The 26,053-nt window shown below is 38.0% G+C and overlaps 1 protein-coding gene across 2 annotated transcripts in view; it reads left to right on the top strand.

Annotated features, from left to right (window-relative positions):
- The window catches only part of LOC124605762, a 267,727-nt gene that overhangs the window by 16,275 nt on the left and 225,399 nt on the right, over window positions 1–26,053 (top strand). For both annotated transcript variants that reach the window (XM_047137657.1, XM_047137650.1), the window contains exons 2-3: window positions 16,602–16,751; window positions 16,834–17,025. In XM_047137657.1, coding sequence (XP_046993613.1) covers window positions 16,602–16,751; window positions 16,834–17,025 — 342 coding nt within the window. The remainder of the gene's footprint in view (window positions 1–16,601; window positions 16,752–16,833; window positions 17,026–26,053) is intronic.

Genomic DNA, 26,053 nt, shown 5'->3' with positions numbered 1-26,053 from the left:
AATTTTGTTATACATCTACACACTGAAGGTGAGCTGATTTTCACACACCATCAATTGTAAATCCATACCAGATAATCACTTTAGGGTTATCATGCCCACTCTCACAGCAAAAATGTAAATCTGCATTTGTTCTTCTCCTACAGTATGTTTTGCCCTTAGAAAGACCTTTCGGTGTGTTTTCCTAATGGCAACTATATTGACTTATTTTGCACATTTTCTTTCTATTTTGTCATATAGAATTACCTTCTGGGGCAATGCACCTAAAGTGAAAAAAGTATTTATTCAGCAAAAGGAACCAGTAAGAATATTGTGGAAAAAAGATAACCACTGATCTTGTAAAGTACATTTACTCCTAAATGATTATTGTTCCTGACAAGAAAAACCAGTTTCATATGCACTGTAAAGTATTCTTGTCACAACCCAAGAGACAAAAATGTTTTGAAATAGACCTTACATCCTTGTCTAGGACTCAGAGTGGAGTTTTCTACACTGATGCAAAGGTATTCAACAGGTTATCATCCAATGTAATCTAAGAATTTGGGAATCCATAACAGTTCAAAATAAAACTAAACACTTTCCTCACTTGCCACACCTCCTTCGAATTATCTAGATTGAGGGACTGAATATTCGTATTGGATACATGCCAAGTACCAGTACTCCAGTCAAAATGCATGAAAAGTAGTAATGTATTAAGACTAGGACTTTTTTAAAAAATCCCATGTAATGAAAGTAAATGTTAAACTACCAGTAGGAGATAAACAGCAGCTATTTAAAATGATTAAGGAAGCACCCCCCCCCCCCCCTTCCCCCCAAAGTAGTAACTATTGATTTAATTACCTGGTCAAATTTAACTGGCATAAGCATGAATAGCATTGATTATTATTTGATTTGTACAATGTACATATTAAGTTTCTATAATCTGTCATTAATATATACTTTCATTTGTTCCATATCCCTGAAGGTTCTAGATCCAATCTGTGGAATACAATGAATGAATGAAATTCCAAGGAATGAAAGAGACTTTCACAGTCAAATGTATAATTTTCTTATGTGAGAAATATTTATGAGGGGGGACACAAAAATAACTAGAATTTTTGTTAGTTTACATTTTTATTGGACTCTATACTTACAATACATTAGTCCAAAGCATAGCCCATATGCATCAGTGCACTTTTCCCAATGCTTTTGCCATTGTTGAAAACAGGCCTGTAACTCTTGAGGCAGGATGCTGTTCAAAGCCATTAGTGTGTTTTCTTTGGCATCATCCACATCACTGAATTGCTTTCCTTTCAGAGTTTGCTTCATCCATGGAAACAAAAAAAAAAGTAGACTGAGCCAGGCACAAGCACCATGTTGTTTTTTTGCCATAGACTGTCACAAACTGTTTCTATTTCTCCACAGTTCTGGCCATTTTTGTCGCATTCTCTCTCTTTATCTTCATAACATGTGCAGATAAAAATTTTAGTTCACTGTATGTCCTTGAGGAACTAATTCCTTGTGGATGATGCAATTGACATAAAAAAAGCAGTATTGTTTTCACATTGGATTGAACTTTACATACTCTATTGGCTCATGGTGACATTTCAGTTCTCTGTTGGCTCGACACTTGCTTTGTCCCTGGATCATACCCATACCACTAATTCTCATTCCCAGCCACAGTTCTTTAAAGGAAATTTGAATCATTCTGTACTTTACTCTTTGATTCATGGCAAACATCCGTGCCGTTTTCTCTTTGGCGCCTATGAGCAAGCGAGGAACAAATTTTTTAGACACCCGTCCCACATGCAAAACTTTGGTAAAATTCCCTGGACAGTGCTCCATGACATTTTTATTTCCACAGAAACTTGATGAGTGGTCCTTCAACAATCTTCAGCAATTGCATGTTTGATTTTGGAAATGTTTTCGTCATTTCTTCCTGTCGAAGGACGACCGTGGCGTAGCACGTCTTCAGTTGACATGTTGCCAGATTTGAAATGAGACACCTCTTGTAGACCTGTGATTTCTCCAAAGCACCATCATCAAAGATTTCCCGAAGCACCCCAACTGTCTCAGCTGCAGTTTTTTGCAACAGAAAACAAAATTTCACACAGATTCTTTGATCCTTTTTGTCGGCCATGCCATTAATTGCCAAAGGGTTAAAATAATAACACAATGAACACAGCACCACAAGCACACCACTGAACTCCAACTGATGCCAGTTTACTAAGTGAGGTGGGATACCCCAAACTAACACCAGCTAGCGGCACTATGTGTACTATGTGTAACTGCAAAGCATGAGCGTGCAACAGTTAGATTCCGGTTATTTTTGGGTACCCACTCACGTTTTGCTTGCCTTATACGTCATATGAAATATTAAAACCTTTTACAATTTTAACTGTTGAGCCAAAATAGCAATAGTGTCCAAAAGGTAGTAAAACACAGTGAAATAGCAAAAGTTTTATCATTTAGTTGACTCTACATGACCGTTACTTCCAAACACAGCAAAAGTCTCGAATATTTTCATATGATGACCCCTATAATGTCACAAACATAGGTGGACCTGTTGCTCTAAAAAGACACCTGCTACAATATGCTGCAACAACATTACATCGTGGTGCCTGCTGGGCATCACTGCTAATCTGGTGGTCAGTGCTCAGCTAGTAACTGAAACCAGGGGCACGTCTGCATATGGCTTATGAGACACGCAACACGACACCACAATAAATATTCTTTAGTGCATATAAATACTGGCCATACTGAAGCAGCATCCATCACAGTGTCAACTGCAGCTATGAGGTTACTATCACTCCACTGTCATCCTGACAAAACTGCCCTTTATGAGGTTAAGCCACAGCATTGATTGTCTGAGGGTTGAACTGAGGCCCCTCCAGCCATGGAGCCACAGGTTACCTGCCTGCCTCACATGCCGCCAGTCTGATGATGGACCAGGGTTGATGCCTCAAATGTCTACACCTCTGTCACTCACCCTGGATGGACAGATCCTAGCTGACTCACAAACAACATTATGACTTAAGACCACTGCACTAGCACCAGACACTGTGCCATGGAGAATGTTTACCAAAGAAGGTCGCATCACTCTTGGGTCGCACTAAGCATAGCAGCTACTGATGTCTTCATGACAACACTTTGCATAATGGAGCACTGAAACTGGTTGCTCAAATAAAATAACCACTGGAAATTTCTCAGCTTAAGATGGTTTGATTCAACATTTTATACTGAACAGCTGAGGTCTTGGAACCATCTACATAAATGGAGTTACAGAGGCTTCGCTGTCGAGGTCCATGCTGTGCCTCTGGATGATTGCATGCCACTATATTTGTCCTACTTCATTGGAACAATAGAAAGTTGTCGTGAATGACATCTGTCTTGCTGCAGCCACCTTTAGCTCTTATGGTTTCCTGTAGTCCTCGCCAACTTATCGAACCCACAATACCCAGGTGAGAGAGCTGAATGTCAACCTGATGACCAGAAGACTGCCTCCTAAATCCCTCTATAATGGTCATGGGTAACAAGACTGCTAAACTTGTGATAGAGATCATTTCCTGATAGAGAGACATTCATTTCACAACAAAATATCATATGTAGCCTTCCTCTCTCCTTTGGCTGTCGTATATAGTACTTTGATGTGGTGCAGTGAGTACAGTTAACATTGTGATATGACCATTGCAGTAGTTTGTGTTTGTTTTGAACTTAATGAAAATAGGGAAGAAATAATTGCATGTTTATTTCAAAATCTGATAAAAAGTGTGCCTCTTGAAGAACATATTTGTGGTGTGTTACAAATCAGGAAGATAAAAGTTTGTTTCCTGTGTCACATTATATACTTGAGCAGTTGATGACATTTTTTATTGTATTTCACAGCAGGTTTTCTAGCTGTGAATAGCATATTTACTGAAAAGTTCTCAAGCACCTACAGATGATTATCACTGCATCCATATCCAAGCACAGCTTCCATCATTGGTAGTGGAGGGAAACTGTCCAAAGAGAGGCACACTTGAAAAACACTTGAAGCAGATATGGTGTGGTGAGACTCAGACTCAAGTTCTTATGGCTGCTTTTGGCTTCATCATATGTAGTTGCATCTGAGTTACAGCACCTAGGTCACATACTGCTGCAGGTGTAACCTGGACACTATGCGAAAACTGCTGTATTTGCCACGTGAAGCTACTAGTGTTACATTGAAATACTGTCATTGTTGTGGTTAGCTTATTGTGGAACTAGGTCTGTGCGGATCTAGTTTCTTGTAGACATTTCCAGTTTCTTGTGCTCTTTGCAGACATCTTCTGTGTCTTGTGCCCCATGTAGACATCTTTAACTTCTTGTGATAATAGAAAAGTGGACTTCTTTTATAAAGCCATGTGGTCTTGGGAAATGATATACTTTTTGGCAGTATAGAGCTAAAAAATATGTTTTCAACAACTGTATTAAATTCACAACATTCAAACTAAAGATGAGTAGTATTTTAAACATTCCATACAATAATTAAGAAAATTATACCACTGTACCAAAAATCTACCACCATGTTGTCAAGTCTTAATACAACGAAACAGATTAATTAAATGTGTTAGCAGTGATTGAATTGCAAGATATTGCCGTATTGTGCCTTTCATAACACTGGCTCTTACTAGACTCAGACTAATCTCTCCTATGGGGACCTTTCAGCTTATGTGTAGTAGTAACCATCTATGATAGAAATAGTATTATGTTAACTGAATCTTCCATCGGTTCTTGGTAGAACAACATTATAATAAATGAAAAGCAAACTGGTGCTTTTCAGTTATTGAAGTAATATTAATTTCAATAGTGTGACTAACATGATCTCACTTAGTACTGACAAGAACTTTGTAACCACAGCAGTAACAGTCTCAAACATAAACAATGGTCAGAACTGTGTCCCATATTTCATTAGGAAACTGAAATATATCATTGGAAACATTGCAAGCCATCTTAGATGAAGTAAGGGCAGTGAATTGCAAGCCAGTGGTTTATGGTGATATGAATGTAGAACTTTTTGCACAAAATTGCAAACTGTTATATCTAATAAGAGTGTTAATCTAGAAACAGTAGTAAATGCCTCAACTACATCTCACAAACCATTTAGAAAGCCTTAGGTCACAAATTCTTCACAAGTATAAATATGCTGCATTATTAAGAGTATGTAATCCAGGATTTAGTGATCACAAGTCTCTAACCACCAGAATCAATATTAAAGGAACAGTTTCTGAAAATACAAAGCTTAAAAACAAATGAAGATTCTGCAATAAGGATAACATAAATGAGTTTAATAAATTGTCAAATAATGTAGTAGTCTGGTGCCTTTCAGCTGTAAATACAGCTGATATTTTCACTTCATTTTTGGACACTTTAGTACTGTTCTCTGAAGCAACTTCCACTTTATACACATTAGGTACCACTAGGAAGATTGCAAATAGCTGGGCCCCTAAAAAGTTAAAGTTTTGTATCAGAAAAAAATAATAATACTTGAAATGTATGAGTCCCCCAACAGATAAACATGTGTAATAATGTACATAAGTATAAAAGCATGTCAAGAGATGTTAACAAACAACCTAAAAAAAAAAAAAAAACATAATGATCACTATATCCATAATGCAGTACATAAAGTAAAAACTGTGCAGGACCCAAACAGAAAGAAAATGGGTAACTATGAAAAAAATTGAAAACATTATACTGACACATAACCAAAAGAAAATCTCTTGTCTGACAGAAACAGGACACTTCTCCACTAATTGCCTCCTTTACTAGAGGAACTAAAAATTTTGAACAGAAACATGCTGTCAACCAAAAACAAAACTCAGTCTTACAAAAACTCAATGTTTATTACCAACGTAAGGATAGAAAAAGCAGTAAAAGCTCTGAAAGAACAAATGAAATATACATGCAGCTAGCATTGATGGCATACTCATCTGACCGCAAAGAAATTTTAACAAAATTTAATGACCTCTCTAATACATCTCTCATAGCTCACTCCACTCAGGAATTTTTCCAGAAGTATCTTCTGGTAAACCTTCTGGGATGTAAGGTCGTGGTCCATGAAACTCTTCAGCTCCTAACGTTTCGTCCAGAGCTGCGCTGGACATCTTCAGAGGGGTGTTTCTCCTCTGGTGAGTCTTGCCGACTGACGGGTCGTACGTCTGAGAGCGACTTATATATCGTAGAAAGTTTATGTTGGAACAACAAAAAGAAGCGTAAATACACAGTTAAAAGACCACAGAAGTCTTTGCCAATTAGGAAAAACAGATAAATCGGCTGTAGCAGAACACGCTTTTCAGCCAGGAAATCATCAAGTGAAGTTTTCCGAAACAAAAATTTTATCTACGACGACGAACTATTACCCACGGCTTTGTAGAGAAGCAATTGAAATATATAAACATAGGGATAATTTTAATCAGAAAGAAGAGACCATGAAACTTAGTGATATTTGGACAGTAGCACTACAGAATTGCTAGACAGTTTTATCCGTGACGAGATTACGATCGATAGTTATGTTTTATCTCTGACAAAGATTATCTCTGCATATCACGTGTAACTCTGGTCATGCCCACTTTCTACGATATATAAGTCGCTCTCAGACGTCCGACCCGTCAGTTGGCAAGACTCACCGGAGGAGAAACACCCCTCTGAAGATGTCCAGCGCAGCTCTGGACGAAACGTTAGGAGCTGAACAGTTTCATGGACCACAACCTTACATCCCGGAAGGTTTACCAGAAGATATGTCATCCGGTCGTGAAAGCTTTCATACTATTTTCCAGAAGTCCTAAAAACATCTAAAACCATACCTACTTACAAAGCAAGATAGTATGGTACTATATGTAACTACCACTGAATTACTCTGATGTCCAATTTTTGGAAGATATTCAAAATTATTCATCAACAAAACTGATACACTAACTGAGAGCTTGGCTTTCATAGCCAGAAGTTGACAGACTTCTTTATACAGCTGTTAAAACCGTGTGTTAAAGCTAAGTGTGAGTAGTGACAGTAATATTCCTAAACTTACCAAAGTATTTGGTGTTGTCATTCATGCTATTCTCCTAAGGAAACTTAAAAAATGCATCACACGGGGCTTGTCAAGGGGCTGAATTCAGTCACTTTCAAGCAACTATTAACAGAAAGTTAGCATAAGATATACATACAACAAAATTAAAGTAATCTCTGAGTACCTATGAAATAAGGCTCCATTCACCTCTGATTTTCCATAAAGATCTATATTATGACTATTTATTTTCCTTATCTATATTAATGAGCTGATCTTGAATGTTCAACAAAATCATATTATTTGCTGATAATATGGTAGTCATAATAAAAGCTGAAAAAATGAGAGTCTTCAAGAATACATAGACACTACCACCAACCACTCAGAGACTGGTCCCACTTAAATGAGCTAATTATGAATAATAATAATAATAATAATAATAATAAAACAGCAGCACAAAATTTTCATAGTGCAAAGTCTATAAATGTCTAACATACAAATGTCACCATTAATAATCAATCTGTAATAAATATTAGATTTGGTCCTACATATCTCGAGATAGTAGGCACGTATGGGCCACATGTTAACTCAAATCTTAGTAAATATTGTATTGTTGTAAGTATCCTGAATAACTGCACAAATGAGCATTCATGAAAAGATTTAAGCATACTTTCATTCACACCTGAGATAGAGAATAATACTCAGGGATAAGTCTTATGCCACATTGAGTTGTATCAGAATAAAAATGAGAGCTAACAGGATCATTACTGAATAGAAAATTAGAGTGTTATTTGGATATTTGTTTCAAAAATTAATAACTTTGTCATTGCCTACATGTGCATTAGGAAAACATCATTTACCAAGAAACATGAAATATTTTGTAAAATTCAGACATTTACAATTACATTACAAGATACCAAAATAACCTGCATCTTATACTTACAAACAGTACAGGTGTCGAAGAGAAAACATCACATGAGGATAAAACTGTACTCACCAGTGTAAACAAGTTTGAGAGACAAATGAGGATCTATTCAAAAAGAAAATAAAATATAATATAAATAAAATATAATATTATACACATATATTTTAGTTCACAATTTACAAATATGGCTCATGAACATTTTGAAATTGTGTACATGAATGTCTCAAATCATAATCTATAAAAAACACAATTTATGTGTAAATATATATAGTTTAACCTTGTGTTTAAGATATTCGGTATCATGAAGTGTGCTATACTGTACAGTATCCAATAGATTAATAAAAATAAACAAATGAATAATGTGTATCACTGTAACAGACAACCAGTCTCACACTTCTGCAATGTGGATTAGTGATTGAAAGATACTCCACTGCAGATGTTGATGAACTATAAGTTCTTAAATACAGGTGTTAGACAGAAATATGGAAACACCAAAAACACAACATTTTACTGTGACTAACATGGTGTTGGAAATCCGTTGGCATTCAAAACTGCTTCCAGTTGTCTGAGAATGGGTAAATATATGTCATGTATTGTTTTTAAGGGAATCTTACACTATTCTTCCTGCAAAATAGTGGCAAGTTCAGGTAAAGATGATGGAGATGGGTAGCAATCACACACCCTTCTCTCCAAAGTAGAGCACACACTCTCAGTAAGTTTGAGATCTTGTGACTTTGGTGTCCAGCAGAGATACGACAGTTCATCCTCATGCATACAAAACCAGTCCTAGATGATGCCAGTTGCGTGGGCAGAAATCCTGTTGCCTTAGCACACAGCATCACCATTGGGGAACAGACACTGTCCCATGGTATGGACCCGATCAGGCAAAATGGCCATGTAATCATTGGCAGTGATTTGGGCTAGCAGAGTAACCATGGGGCCCATGGAATACCACAGTATGGCTGCCCAAAATCGTCACCAAATCCCCATCATGTTTCATTCTTGGGACATAAACTTGGCAAGGAGCTGGAAATGGCGTGAAAGGCAGCTCATCATTTATTTATTTATTTATTTTATTTATCCATCCGTTGGCAATAAATATTGTATGGATGTTGTCAAGGGTAGATGTAAGCCATTTCAAAGAAATGGGACACAAACAATGTATACATAAAAAAGTACAAAACAAAATAATACAATGAAGTTAATAATAATACAATGAAATTAATATAACCTATATACATCCCTACTTGTTATTTTAAATGCATAGTCTGTTTTTCATAAGGCTTTAGTTTTGTCCTCCCTAAACGCCAAGTCCTTATATACACAACACTGCTTAAGTATATATTTACGTCACACAACAGCTGTCCTTTAAGTATGTAAATGTAATTAATGATTAGGTAATGAATGATTAGGTACAGATAGAGTATTTTCCATTTTGCCTTTATAAATATCATCAGAAAAAATTTATTGACGTACATAGTCATTTACAGAATAAAAACATTGTTCTACTAGTAATTTTTTAAATTCTGTTTTAAATTTGTTATCATCTTCTAACTGCCTGATGTTGACTGGCAGTGCGCTGTACAGTTTTGCACCGATATGGCTCACATGCCTTTGTGTATTCGCTCTTTTTGTTCACTGAGTATGGAGTGCTGCGCTATTATGGGTATTGTAGTTATGAAAGTTGACATTTGTCTGAAAATCTGCAATGTGGGTCCTGACATACAATACACATTTGTATATGTATAATGATGGTACAGCAAAATATTCTAAGCTTTTTGAATATGAGTTTGCAGTGTGTCTATGGATGACTGTGAGTTATTATTCGGATGGCCCTCTTCTGCAACAAAAAAATTTGTTTTAGGTGCCCTGTTGTGGAACCCCAAAATATTATTCTGTAAGTAGCAAGAGATTGAAAATAGCTGAAATATGCCATTCTGGCACCCTCTGAGGTACAAACATTTGCAATAATTCTGAGAGCAAAACAGGCTGAATTAAGTTTCTGTGCAAGTTTTATTATGTGGTCATTAACATTTAAGTTTTCATCCACATGAATCCCCAGCAATTTTGTGGATGTCACTCTGTTTAAGGCTTTGTCACCCCACACCAGATCGAGATTTACATTTTGACATTTCTTCCCAAACTGCATATAATTTGTTTTATTTACATTCAATGTAAACCTGTTTGCATTGAACCAAGAGTGGATGTAATTTAGTACTTTATCAGCAGTTGTTGGTAGCAATTGCTTTGGTGCATTTATTATCACACTAGTATCATCTGCAAATATTATTGTTTTGGCTGCATCATCTGAGGTGTAAAAATCATTTATATAGACAAGAAACAATATGGACCCTAGGATGCTGCCTTGTGGTACTCCTATTTCTACATTTTTTGCCTCTGATACTGAATTTATTTTGTGGTTGGAGTAAGTTGATGTCAGTCCTACAACCTGTGTTCTGTTTTTTAGGTATGATTCAAACCATTTTTTTCCTATCCCATGTGTACCCGACACTTCCAATTTTTCTAAGAGAATGTCCTGGTTCACAGTGTCAAAAGCTTTGGAGAGGTCTAAATTTACTCCTACTACACTATAATCTTTTTCTAGATTTTTGGTTATTTGTTCAGTGTAGCACATTACCGCTGTTTCGGTATTTTTACGTGCTTGGAAGCCATGCTGATTTCTGTTTAGTAAATTATGGTCATTTAGATATTTGTTGATTCGGTGCTTCAACAGTTTTTCTAATATTTTTGAAAATGCTGGGAGGAGAGATATTGGGCGATAGTTTTTTACCTTATACTTGTCGCCGTTTTTAAATAATGGCTTCACTTTTGAAATTTTCAGCCTTTCTGGAAAAGGTCCTTCACTGAATGATAAATTGGCTATGTGTGTAAAGGGCTTTGCGAGTTGTGCTGTCCTTGTTATGATTGACACAGGCACCTCATCTATGCCAGCCGACATTTTGGGTTTCAGGCTATGTATCACTTTCAACACTTCACTCTCATTTGTTGACTCTACCCTCATCCTACAAGCTGTTTTTGGATATTCAGGTTTTTCTTTGTTTGTAAATTTTAAGCTTAATGAAGTTGTTGCATTTATGAAATAATTGTTAATATAATTTGACAAATCTTGTTTATTAATATTGACATTTTTAAATTTTTAAGGCTAATGTCCTGGTTTTCACAACTCTTCCCCGTTTCAGTCTTCACAATACCCCATATGGCTTTTGATTTGTTTTCAGACTGTCTTATAAAACTATCATTACTCATGAATTTTGCTTTAGCAATTACTTTTCTGTATACCCTCTTGTAATTCCTGGCATATTCTATGAATTGTGGGTCTGTGGATGTTTTCATTTTAGAAATTAGTCTCTTTAGAGTTCCACGGGGAGTTTTGATGCCAGCTGTGATCCAAGAACTTGGCTTTGTATTGCCATGTGACCTGATTTTTGACAGCTTTTTTGGAAAACACATTTCAAAATATCACATGAAAATGGAAGAAAATGTGTTATATGCATCATTTGTATTTGTTAGGGATAGTACTTCTGCCCAAGCCTCATTAGTTAGCATATTTATGAATTCTACACAGTTTTCTGTAGAAAAATTTCTTTTATACATGAAGTGTGTTTTTTTCTCTTTCAGTGGCCTTGAAGGAATTTTGAGGACAAGAGTATTGTAGTCTGATAATCTCAATTCAGTATTTGTTACTTCAACTTCTGTGCGTCCTACATTTGAAAATATGTTATCAATAAGACTGACTGTATTATTTGTTATTCTTGTGGGTGTGTGTATGTGTGCAAGCAGGTTGAAACTACATAACAGATTTAGGAACTGGTCTTTTAGCCTACTTTCACTCATAAGATTAATATTGAAGTCACCACACACAACTACAGTGGCTCTATCGGTGAACAGTGTGTTAACCAATATTTCTAATTGGTTAAAGATTATGTCTGCATTACCAGTAGGTGGTCTGTATATTTCTATGACTATGACTTTTCCCTGTATTTCATTCAACTGCACAGCTGCTGCTTCAAAATGATTTTCCACACTCAATCATTCAGCTTCACACCTTCTTTTATAGCTGATACTTGGTTTGGTAAATATACATACACCTCCATTTTTTTTGTATTTTTTCTACAATATTGGCTTGCCAACGTAAACGGAAGAATATTAATGCTACTTACAAGGGAACCTCCCCATCGCACCCCCCTCAGATTTAGTTATAAGTTGGCACATTGGATAGGCCTTGATAAACTGAACACAGATCAATTGAGAAAACAGGAAGAAGTTGTGTGGAACTGTGAAAAAATAAGCAAAATATACAAACTGAGTAGTCCATGGACCACATAAGCAACATCATGGACGAAGTGTGCTTAGAAGCGCCGTGGTCCCGTGGTAGCGTGAGCAGATGCTGAATGAGAGATCCTTGGTTCAAGTCTTCCCTCGACTGAAAATTTTACTTTCTTTATTTTTGCATAGTTATTATCTGTCCATTCGTTCATTGACATCTCTGTTCACTGTAATAAGTTTAGTGTCTGTGTTTTGCGACCGCACTGCAAAACCGTGCGATTAGTAGACGAAAGGACGTGCCTCTCCAATGGGAACAGAAAACATTTGATCGTAAGGTCATAGGTCAACCGATTCCTCCACAGGAAAACACATCTGATATATTCTATACGACACTGGTGACGGCATGTGCGTCGCATGACAGGAATATGTTGTCGACCCACCTAACTTGTACACTTGGCGAATGGGTAAAAAGATTCTTCTACCTTGCCCGATTTAGGTTTTCTTGTGGATATAATAATCACTCCCAAAAAAGTGATGAAAACATAAGATTTTGTCACATAAACTGAAAATAAAAAATTAAAATATACACTTGATGGAAGATTTGAACCTAGGACCTTTCGTTCCGCAGCTGCTCACGTTACCACGAGACCACGGCGCTCCTGCCTTCTTATCGTCCTTATTGTTGCTTATCTTCCCTTGAACTACTCAGTTTGTATATTTTGCTTATTTTTTCACAGTTCTACACAACTTCTTCCTGTTTTCTCAATTGATCTGTGTTCAGTTTTTCAAGGCCTATCCACTGTGCCAACTTATAACTAAATCTGAGGGGGGTGCGATGGGGAGGTTCCCTTGTTAGTTCAAAACTTCTGCACCAATGCTGCACAATGCACATGCAGTCAATATTTGCGCTGTTCATAGCTACCTCAAGTATTAATGATTTATTTCTAAGACACTGAATGTTTTAGCTTAGAATCTGCAGGTGATGAGGATGAGAATTGGTTACATTTGTATTTACATTTTGTGGTGTCATACTCCATTCCTTGCCCTGGCGAGGTACCAAAAATCCTCCGGAAGGACAGGTTTTCTGCACCTTGTAGGTCATTCACTGGGATATGGTGAGTTGCTTGCTGCTGGTGGTGGTGGTGTAGCTCCCAGTGTTATTGATGCTGTCATTTCTGTTGTTGTTGTTGTTGTTGATGATGATGATGATGATGATGATGATGGTGTAGCTGTTTCTGATACTTCAGGTGTTGGTTCTGTTGTTATTGATATGCTTCCTTGTGAACTGCTAGCACTTGGGGTGTTTTCTTGCGATGTCAGAACATCACACTTGTCTTGTAGTGGTGATGCTTCATTTTCAGATTCACCAAGTAGTTTGTGGGTCTTATCCTTGAGGGGAATTACGTTTGAAGTGTCACAACTTACTTTCGTTTTGGCATTTACTATTTCTATTATTTTTCCAATTACAAAATTTTTTCTTAATCTATTTAGGTGGAAACCATGTCTAGTATGGAATCTCCTTCCTAGTTTGCTTATATCAATGAAAGTCACATTTTCAAATTGTCTGCATATCTGTTTCATCTCACTATTTGCACTTTCCACTTCTTTGTTAACGCAGGACTATTCCGCTAGGTCATGACGATGTGGTTCTGAAAATACAATGACATTATTACATCTTAGTTCATACAGTTGCCTTTTAAGTGAAAGCAACAGATCTTGTTTTTCATTTCTTGCAACGTTGTTTGTTCCCGCCAGGAAAACGGCAAAGTCTTTGTTGCTTAATGTGGGAATTTTTTCGTGGCTTATTGCGGTTGCTGTGCAGAGTTTTGCACCTGGTTTCACCATGGAAGTTAAGTTCACATTGTTTTTATTACAAAAGTCAGTAGCTATGTTTCGCCCTTGGCTGTCTGAATACATTTCAATTTTTGTAACTGTTTTGGAGCTACAAAATGTAGGCCTAACTGCGCTGTTTATTTCCTCTTTCTTTTTCACACAAGCCGATAATCCATCGGAACTACATAAGGTCAGCAGATGTTTGTTTACTAAATTTAAGTTGGATTTCTTATTTCTCTGCGTCAACAAATTTTTTTGTTCTGGCTTATTTACAACATCCTTTTGCTTTTCGCATGGTTCATGAGCACTATCACTAAACACTGCACTTCACAATCTGTTGTGGAAAGTACTTGAAATAAGTTGTCATGCACGAAGCTTACATTTATTTCACAATTCTCTTGATCTTGTACTTTTTGTTTGCGGCTGTTGCACTTCACCTTTGTCCACTTTTTGGAAACTGTCGAACTATCATGTAGAAAACGTGGCATGTTCACTTAAGTTTTTCTTTCTTGAATTTTTGTAATATCCATTTTCAGGGCATTGATTACGAACTGTAGGCTACTAATTCGTTCATTTAGCTTCGTAATTTCGCCCTTGCAGTTTTCACACGATTTCTTTTTTGTTGCAAAATTTACGTTTTTGTGGAGAAACACATTTCGAACTTTTACCTTCGACGCCATCTCGATCTGTCCAAATGACTTTCTCCCATTGCTCCTTAATCCAGTTTTATGGCTTCAGCACCACATTTTCCATTTATGGACTTTTGCAGCACTGATAAGTGGTTTTGGAATTCCAGTTTGCCTTGCAATGACCTGCTTCTGGAGCTCGCTTCATGTTGATTAGATGCTGACAGGATTCACAGGTGTGACATTGAGTTCTGCAATGACTATTTCTGCTGACTTCCTTCTTTTTCATCACAATCCTCTTCAGTTATTGTCCATAATGATCACTCAGCACACATTTTCTTCTACATTTGTCTTAGCAGATGATGTTTTTCCATTTTCCCTATATGCATCTTTGATGCAATGCCTCTTGAAAAACCAAATACTTTGGCTCTCTTGGTTATGGAAACACCTCCCAAACAAGCACCAACCATTTGCCCATGTTCAGATTCACTAAGCTCCAACATAGTGCAATCAAAACTACATGGAACACTATTCCAACCACTTCTGACTCTTGCAATGTGTTCAGGACATTGCACATTGTAGTGTTTAGAGAAGTTCTGCATAAATTCTAGAACCACTCAGCCTTCTACCATCTCGAACACACGATATTGTACATGTGAGTTTGGGATGATAGAATCCTACCTACTGCATGTCACATGTTTGTGTGTGCAGGTTTGAAATTCAGTCGCAAGAAGAATGTAGACACAGTGGTCAAACGGCAATGACAAGTACTTGTCAGGCAATCCATGGAAGTTTTAGTGAAAGTGTACGGAAGAACCATGGTGCTTCTATGTTATTCTGTGCTAATTGTGTCAGTGACCATTGTTATAATAACAAGAACAGTTGAGAAGGTACTCTTGAGAAAAACTCTTGTTTTAGCCTTGTTGAAGGGAAGACATGTATCCTGATTCATGTTGAGAATGGACAGGGTATCTAAGCCACCTTTCTCTTATATGTAAATTAGTTTGTTTCTGACATTTGGAGACATGAGATACTAAACAGTATATATTTATGTGAAGAGTGGGATATGTAAAATGTCTTAAGTTCAAATATATGTCGTTAGTTGAAGCAAATGAAACTTTGTATGTCTACTTATTTTTATAAGTAGAAAGAGTCTTAAGAGATTCCTGTACCTAGCAGCATACTTTGGAGAAGAACTGAAAGAGAGTTTACAGCAGCAGCAGGCTAGCCAGGAAGGAAGATCGGCCGAGCATCTCAAGTAAGTCGTCTCGTAAAAGAAGTGGAAGTTTGGGTATCTACTTTGCACTTAAATCGTCATCCAAAGCCGTTAGAACAGGAGACATTTGTGGTCAGATACAACAGTGCAACCTCCAATGTTGGGTATCATCTGAATTTATGTTCAAGAATGCATTTCTCACAGTTTTTTCATATTTTTGTCCAACCCCTGTAGGTAATGTGTTGTGTTACCAATACTGGTCTCAGCGAAGTTATGTTGCTGTACGAAAGCAATGTACCTTTCATGTACTATGAGATGTTGGGCTCCAAATGATAGCATAATTCATTGTGAGGACGATATTGAGGTATCTAATCAACTTAGTAGTAATGTGAACCAGAATAACTTCTGGGTATGCAGTGGGATGTGATTTTTTTCCCCCCTAATTTATGATTCTGACATCCGTTTATATTTAATTTTATAAAGCTGCTGAACTACTTCAAATAAGTTGGCAGTAGAAGGAAAAAAGTTAATTGCTAGCAAATTTCTGTTTCCTTTTTATACCTCCACATGACTTCCCTCATGAACTGACTTTTACTGTCTTTTTGTTATACTTCCAACAGTTTGGTGTACTTGTTTTTGATAAGCGCAAGTTGTTCATCTATTTTTTGTATCATTTTCACCAGAAATTGTCTGAATATTGATAGTAATTTCAAATTGCAGGAAGACCTCTGGGATGAAATAACTCATTTGAAATCATATGTTTCTAATCTAAAAGATGAAAACCAAAAACAAAAAATCCAGTTGCTTAAGATGGAAGAAGCAGTGCGCACAAGAGATCAACAAATTGAACACTTAATGAATCCAATAAATGTATGTCAGTGTACTAATTTGTTACTGCTACTATTCCTGTGATTTTCTATGAGCATCAGTTATGTGGTTGCTATCATTTCAGAATTCACGAATCATGCAGATCATTTCAGATAAAGCAGTCACTCTGATAATGGAGTTAACGAAACGGAACAAACACTTGGAGAAAAAAATTGTTGAGAGAGATAGTTTTATACAGAAACTGCAGAAAATAAATAACACAGCAGTTCAAAATGTACAGGTGTCAAGAGCACAGAAATCATTGCACCACAAAGAGGTATAGGTTTCATCCTGTCTTATTTAGCAATTAAATGTGTTACTAGTTACATTCGAAATATCAATTTGTAGTTTATTTTTCTGCTTTTATCCATCATTATGGGTTCTTCATTAGCAGAGAGTTATATCATTGATAGTGTATCACACCATCCCTGTTCAGTGTGTGTGTACACCTTAATTTTAATCTGCTACTATGTAAGTACATATTTGCTGAGTAGAATGCCTTTCATTGATGGACGATTTCTTCATTGTATGTTACATTCTAAAATGCACAGCAATAACAAGTTGCACATTTAATTTTGGAATTAATAATCTGGAAATAACTTGAATGCATGGTGTCTGTTCCTTTGAAAGGAGAGACACCATGCAGATCCCGCAGTTGTGAAACACTGTATGTACAATATATGTTGTTTTGTTTTGTTTTTTGTGGATGTGTGTGGTGTCTGTTCTTTTAAAGGAACAGACACCATGGATTCAAATAATTCATATGCCTGGCTGGGCAATCTTCAGTGCGAATGCACCAGTATGTCTGTCCTCCTGTGAGAATCTCAAAGTAGCCAGCAGGGGTATGGGTAGCAACTGCGGATAGGTGGCACTTGGTGGGAGTGTGGGTTTGCCATGAGGCATACCGAGATAGTCCGTGCAGTTGCAATAATGCTGTGTCCCAGATGGTACAGTGGGTATTGCTCCTGCGTAATAAGCAGGAGATCCTGGGTTTGAATCCTGGTCCGACACACATTTTTGCTCATCACCACTGATTCCGCTTAATGCCCCCCTTCAGCTGTATGAAGTCATCCCCTTTCAATTTACATGTAATCTGGAAACAATGTAGGTCTACGGGACAAAATACACCCAGCTACCCTCTGATGAGATGTAATTTCCCATTTGTATTCAAGTATAGAACTCATCGCTTTCACTGACTGTGAGAGCTACTGACCGTACAGAAAAGATCTTATCTCACAGAAGAAAAATCTATGATACATGAAAAAAATTTATATCCATTTTTATAATATATTAATTCAATGATATTTTGTTTCTTTCATACACTACAGTTGTGAAAAGCGAACAACGTTGTTTTACACTAGAGTTGCAATTTTTCCCCTGCAGATGTACACTAGCTAAGTGTGTCCGATTACAACATATAAATGTTACTAGAACTACTACTCTTGTTAAACTTCATATGTAACCAGCAGCTTAAGGCATTTGTACAGTGACCTACGTGTAGCATTTCATTGCTAATGTAACTTATGTTTGTAGTCTGTTGTTGGAATAGAGAAGGAAAAAAGCAGTACTCAAAAAGTTACATTAATTGTATAATGTTAAAAACATGTAATGAAGCTGATGTTCTGAATCCAGAGGTTTCTTCCAGCTTCTTATATGTAACCATCAAACATATCTATAAATTAATTGATATTTTAAATTGACATAAAGTAGGCATAAGTACAAACAGTAGTGGTATACACAGAGTAAACATAATTGTTCAAATTTCTGTCTTGCCATCAAAATGTTGGTTATCATGTGCAGGATACAGGGATATGGTACCTTTGAAAAGGACACTTTTCTGTCTCCATCTTTGTCCATTCTGAGCATATGTTCCATTTGTAATGACTTTGTCATTGATGGAATATTAAAACCTATTATCCTTTTCTTCCTCTCTTTCTCGAATATCACATTGAAGAGATAAATGATCTGAATATATGGAACAAACTCAAAATCAAAGAAATGGGAGGGTACACATATATTATGGATGTTTTAGCTATAACTAACAGTCAAGAGTAAGCTGAAAACTGTAATTATATCCTTTGTAATATTTTATTGGGGTGACTTGCTACAGCTGTTAGGAGCTTGAAGAACTGAATATTAACCATCAACTGTACAAATTCTTTATTCTGTACAAGATTTGATTACAGTTGAGCCAGTTTGGTGCTGGCTCGATCTCATGTATGATAGCTCAATTTGATTTTACATATGCTATCATTCGCCTAAAGTTGGCAGTGGCTGCTCTGGTGTCACTGCCATGGGTATTGGCAAGGCTTCTTCTAGCAGTGAGATGAGGCACTCATGACAAGTCAGTCCAGGAAGCGAAACAGTGGAGTTCTGCCTCATGGATGTGACTTGTTATCGACATCAGTCAATTTTATCTGTGGAGCTGCATGCAGATTCCATAAGGAATATTGGCACAGCCATGGTAATGCTGATGTCCCAGCCTGCTAGGTGCAAGGGTAAACCTCACTCTCATTCAGCTGTGGGTTCAGTAATGAATGCAGTTTATAACTCACAGACGCTTAGTAAGAACATTCAGAAATTGTTCCAAAACCCTCATCAAGTGCTCAGCCTCTTCCCTCTTCAAATGAGCAAAATCAAACTCCACTTCACTTGTTTGTACATAATTAACCCAAACCATAGAATAATTGCAAGACTGATACCTCTGACCTGAACTAAACTTAAACCAGAATGATCTATATGCAAAATACAACAAGCAGTTTGCCTTAACAAGAAAACCACAACCCAAAATGACATCAACAGACAGACAATTCATGATAGCAAATGTAATCATAAATCTTAATGTGAGCCCTCACTCGACTCACAATAGGAACAGACTCGGCTTCACTGTTGTTAGTTCAGGAAATTCACAATTGTTTCTGTACCTTAAGAACCATTGTAAAATCATTAAACTCAAATTGTCACCAGAGTCACAAAGAAGCACCCACTGGCCCTTCAGTAATTAAGGCACACACCTGCAACAACCAACAACAGTCTGGTGGCACCCAGTAAGCACCAAGATGGTGAGCAGCCCACTCCTGGTGTCAGCTTGTATGATTCTTTTTATGTACCACACAATTTCTGGCAAAATGGCCTGATTGTGCACAATGAAACAGTTTTCTTGCCAGACAGTTATTTGTTTCTCGATAAACCCATGAGAAGGAGCTGACTTGCTTCCGCACACCCTTTGAACTATCACTTTTCTTGTCACTAAAATGAATTCCTTCAACAGTGCTCGCAGTGTGATCAAGATTACAAAAGCTTACCTGTTACTCATGGAATGTAACTCTCAGGCAGCCTTCCTGCCGCGTACTGTCCAAAATACTAGCAACAGTTTGTTCTTTAGTGAATTTAAGGTCTAAAGCAACTTTAGCCATCCTAATATCAATAAATAATGCACAACTTCTTTCCTTTCCCTTTTTTTTTTTTTTTTTTTTTTTTTTTTTTTTTTTTTTTTTTTTTTTTTTTTTTTTTTTAAAAAAAGCCATTAATATACATAGGCAAATGTCCTTGTTGGTGCTTCACATTTGATGTTTGTTCTCTGTGGTGGTGAGGTTTTGAACCATTTTGGCAGATGGCAGAGCCATAGTACAGAGTCAATTTCGTATCTACATATGATTCACTTTACAAGCAGTGTGCTGTTATTGAATTCTTGTGAGCAGCAGAAAAAGAAATTGTGGTGAACATCCATAAACATTTCTGTGCAGTGTATGGTGATGATGCAGTTGATAGGAGTATATTTGGGCGATGGATAAACAAAGTTACAGCCTCAGGAAATACAGAAACAGAGCTCCATGGTCAGCCATACTCAGTACATCCTGTCACAGGCACTGCTCCAGACATGCAGAATCGTGTGGATGCCATTATTTGTGCTGACTGGCACATCACAACTTGACAATTGGCTCTACAGTTGTCGGTCAGCATTGGAAGTGCTCTGCAATAATCATTATCAATAATAATCAAGGATATTCAAAGAGATGCTAATGATGGGTTCCATGAATATTCACAGCAGACCACAGGATTCAAAGAAAGGCTGTTTCATCTGAATTGTTGGAGTGTTTTGAGACTGACAGAGAGGCCTTTCTGTCATGGATCTCTGAGGGGAACGAAAGCTGGGTGCACCACTTTGTGCTAGAAACCAAAAGGTAGTTCATTGGAGTGGCCTCATCCTCATTCACCCCAAAAGAAGAAATTCAAGACAATCTCCTCTGCCGGAAAAGTCATGGTGACATGATGTCATTCTTGTGGATGTGATGTCTAGAGGGTCAACCATCAGTTCATAGACATAAATGAAGACTATGAATAAACTCAAGAACCATTCCTGACTTGTTTGATTGGACAAGAATCCAGCAGAAACCTTGCTCCAACATGATAATGCACACCCACACACAAGTCTGAGAACCCAGGAACACATATCTAAGTTTGGTTGGACAGCATTGCCTCATTCACCCTACAGTCCAGACCTGACACCCTCAAACATCCATCTCTTTGGGCCACTTAAAGATGCTCTACAGGGAACACACTTTGAAGATGACAACAGTGACAGTCATGCAATGAAAACATGGCTACACCTACAGTACAAGAGTTTTTACCAGCAGGGAATACATGCTCTTCCACAACGTTGGCATATGGCCATACAACGTGATGGAGACTATGTAGAAAAATAGGTCATGGAAAAGAAATGTTGATGTATATTGTCACCAGATTCTGACTCTTAGTAATAAATATGTTCTGAGAAAAAGAATGTGGGGCATTACTTATTGAATGACCCTCGTACTTTCATCATAGTTAGCAGAGGCTTCGGTCGACAACTGAACATGAAAATGAAATTCGTTATAAGCCCATTTCTCACTCTCTTAGAAAGAATTTCTTCAATAATTTTATTGTGCAAGTGCTGCAAAAATTGACCTTTCTGAATACTGTTATAAATCATTCTGGATAGCCACCCCACAGCCAATGGACAAATCACTTGCAAAATGACAGCATAAGAGATTTGAAAAACCTCAATATGAATCATTAACCTAGCAAATAACCATAAAATTTTTATAGTTCAATGCTAACTGACTTAACTGCTGTAGAATAGGCAATATCAAATTCAACAATTTACCAAATGAGTAGGAAACTTCTGTCTGTCTGCTGTTAACTGACATGCGATCCCCGTTACCAATATGCGACATCATTTGATGTTCCTCACTGCCTTCCCATTGAAGCACATTCATTTTCTGTTGAAGGGAAACAATTTTCTCTAATAACTGGTCAATTACAACATTTTTCTCTGGAATAGTATTAATGACGCTCTGCTACCATGTGGTATGAAGCGACGATTTAGGTTGAGTGGTAAGCATATAGGCCACAAAAATATTTAACGAAACTAAACAGTGGCTTTATTGATCCTTGAGAATATTTAACGCACACAGCATGATTGAATTGATAAACAATGTGGGCAACATCTCATTATCAACTTTAGCAGTTCATAAGAGGAAGAACACTTCAAATTTTGTATTACAGTGATGCATGTCTGACCCACAGGGAACAGATTCACAGATTGGCCCCTTGGGCAGTTAAGACACAACTGAAATGAAAAGAAGGTGCATTGTAAAAGGCACAAAACATAAAATCTTAAGGCTAGCCAGAATCGGCCACAAATAATGTAGACAGTGAAATTCTAAGGATTCCTTATAATAGCTGAGCAACAAGACCTTAAATAATGAAACCTTTAAGTTTAGCTCTAGATTATAAAAAATCTTTAAAACAAGAAACATTAAAAAAATAAGCAGCAAGTAAAATTTAAGACTTATGACCTTAACTGTAGGTAATTAACTCTTTAAGAACATTTAAATAACACTGTCCTACCAGAAGTTAAAACTTCAACTTCATGAATTTAACTTAACTAAACTTTAGAGCAAATCCAATAATTCTGTTGCTGCACCACAGCAGACATATGATTTATAGCACTTGTGATAGTGCACAACAGTTTACAATGAGGTAAACAAGATATTTGCGTTCCACAACTTACAGTTAATGGTAAGATTAGTGTTCAACAACTTTGAAATTACATAGAGAGTGAATGACCACCAGAAACTGACAATTAAAACCACAATAAACTATACAAATTATATTCAAGGTGAATCATTAGGACAATAACGCGCAGAGAAAGTGGCCCAGGCAAACAGCTCATTTTCAAGGGGACAGCTCTTGCATCTAACATGCTCAATGCTCACCTTCACCAAAAAAGGACTCTGACGAATGATGCATCCAGAGGGAAGAGAGATGTCACTCGATGTATTGGTATGATTAACTTTTTTTGTAAGTTCATTTAAGGATTTGCTCAGCTAGAAGCTCATCTTAACATATTGTATCATAAGGACATACCATTTCAATGGGTGAATAGTCAGCAAGCTGCTTTCGATGCCTTGAAGCAGGCTGTTAGTACAACACCCGTGTTAGCCATTTCTGATTTTGAGAAAAACTTTATGCTTCAAACAGACATATCCATCTCTGGACTGGCGGTTTTCGTGTCGGAGTGCAGTGACTAGTGATGCCCTGTCAAGTATACATCCAGGTCGTAATCTAGTGTAGAGGCAAATTATTCAGTCTACAAGTTAGAAGCTCTGGCAATATTTTATGCCTTCAAAAATTCTGAATTTTATTTAGAACATTGAGCCTTTTTGCTTGGATTGGCTTGTTAGGCCATGTAAGATTGGATGCACAGCACGATGGCAAACCTCATTCTCACTCAGTTATGGACAGCCTGAGTATACTCATGCCTGGCATCAATTGTGAATTCTGTGACCCAATGGCACCTTGGTAGAGCTGAGTCATTTGTTGGATGTCAACCATACTTGGTTATTTTGGGACAAGGTGTGACCTGGTATGCTCTGCAGTATGGTAGCCACAGATGAGAGGGTCGTTTGTGGAAACTGTTGATCGAAACCACTGGACATTCCATTTGTCAGGGTGTTGTTTGCAGAAGGTGATGAGCATCGAACATCTTGCATGTTTTGATGCAAGAGCTGTCCCCTTGAAAATGAGCTGTTTCCCTGGGCCACTTTCTCCGTGTGCTATTGTTCTAAGGATTCACCTTGAACACCATTTGTATATTTTATTATGGTTTAATTATCAGTTTTTGATAGTCATTTCCTATCTGCTTAACTTCTGTTTCTGTTGTAATTTACTGAGAGGCAAATTGTATGCTATTTAAAGTCATTACGTATGTCTATACAAACATCTTGTAACTTTCAGGGCTTTCACTTCATTTAAAGGAAAGATGACTTGCTTATCAGTCTGGTGCACTGTTTTCTCTTTCTGTGATGATGGTTGCTTCAATCAAAACTGTTAAAGAATAACGAGTAATTCGTATAGCTGACGGCTAAAATGCAGTTCTTCAAATATCTACTTTGTAAAGATTAGCAAATTCATTTGCTAAAGTAACTGAAAATTTTGTAGCTGATGATGGTTCCTTAAAAACATTTTTGCTGGTAGCCAACAACATTTTCACATTGAGACTGATAGATGTGAGCTTAATGGCATTAGAAATAATTGCCAGATTTCAAAATCACCTTAAACATGATAAAGAAGTTTCTATATTCAGCACACTAAGTAAGAATGTGCTTAGTTGTATCTCATACAGGATTTAGAAATCCTCAACTCTGGAATAAGAGTGTATGTAGCAGCTGTGACATAAACACAACTGTGATGCTCCAGTTGGTCATTCTTTGGTAGGAAATGTTCTAGTAATTAGTGTGCTTGTGGTTACAGATTTTGTGAGCTGTGCTATCATGCACTCCAGCCAGGAGTTATGCATAATAACTGTTATAACTTCAAGTTGAACAAATATAATTCAAGGAAGACGCAATACATGAAAGTGACAGATCAAGTAAACAGAGTAAGACGTGTTTACACTTTAACAGTCAAATCATAACTGAGTCCGAGTCTAGTGGCCGCTGGCTGGCTGGCCGCTTAGGTGGCACTGCTGCTGCATGTCTGGCAAACAGCGCCGCATGTAGAGGACGCGCGTAACTGCGCGGCGGCACTTTGAAAGATCGGCAAGTCACAACACCTTCCCCGCCTTTGAAGTTTTTGCACAGGAGGAGGCCTGTAGATTGCTAACGTCCATACGTGTTGTTTGACTGGCCGTAAAGTCTTGAGGAGGAGGCTTCCCGTACGGACGGAAGTGTCCCCGATGATAACGGGTCGAGATGACAGGAGACGTGGGGGTCGAATCTGCTGGGGCCCCGTGTACCAATCTGCCCATTGTGGCAAGTCCGGTTGCTATAACAGGAGACATTGGCGATGTGTCCACGTCTGTCGGAGAAGGAGGCGAGTAGAGCTGCTCCGACAGCTGATGGTCGTCTGGTTCCTGCATGGACACGTCTACTGGTGGCGTCAGTTCTTTTGTTGGCACCAATATGATGGTGAGAGGACTGTGTTGTAAGTAATGAGAGATTCCAGTATCCCGAGCATCAGGTAGAGCCGAAAGTGGTGTAGCGGCATCCGGAACAGGCGTTGCCGGCACACGAGGCTGAAGCTGGTCCGAATGGCGCACTGCAACACCCGTGTGCATCTGGATTTCATACAGGCGTTGGCCACGGTGTCATAAGATGCGGCCAGGTCTCCATTTTGGCTGCCTGCCATATCCCTGTCCCCATAGAAGGTCGTCGTCGGTGAACCAGCCAAGCGAAGGCACCCGCGGCCGTGAGTTGGAAGGCCGCAGAAGATAAAGTAGAATGCGGGGCTGTCGGCCATGTAAGAGCTCAGCTGGGCTGTGGTCGCCCATGGATCTGAAACGGTTCGAAGCCAGAAATTGGAGAAGCACATCATCAGCAGCAGAAGAAGTCAGGTGTTTCCGCATCTGAGCCTTAAATGTGCGGACCAGTCGTTCAGCCGCGCTGTTAGACTGTGGATGGAACGGAGGGGCCGTGACATGCATGGTGCTGTGACGTGCACAAAAATCCGCAAAATCAGAAGAGGCAAATTGCAGACCATTATCAGTAACAAGAGTAGAGGGAAGGCCTTCCAAAGAGAAAATGCGAGCTAGAGCATTGGTGGTTACCACGGTGGTAGGCGACGTGCAACGGACAATGAAAGGAAAGTTAGAGTAAGCGTCAATAATGAGAAGCCAGTAAGTACCTAAAAAAGGTCCCATGAAGTCAGCATGAATACACTCCCAGGGCTTCTCAGGCGAAGGCCACGGTGACAAAAATGACTTCGGGGCGGCGGCCTGTGATGCAAAAGGGGCACAGGCAGCGACCATGTGTGCGATTTCA

Source organism: Schistocerca americana, chromosome 1, assembly GCF_021461395.2.
Source record: "Schistocerca americana isolate TAMUIC-IGC-003095 chromosome 1, iqSchAmer2.1, whole genome shotgun sequence".
Taxonomy (NCBI): Eukaryota; Metazoa; Arthropoda; class Insecta; order Orthoptera; family Acrididae; genus Schistocerca; species Schistocerca americana.
Note: the sequence above shows the minus strand (reverse complement) of the source record. Positions and strands in the feature narration are given on the sequence as shown.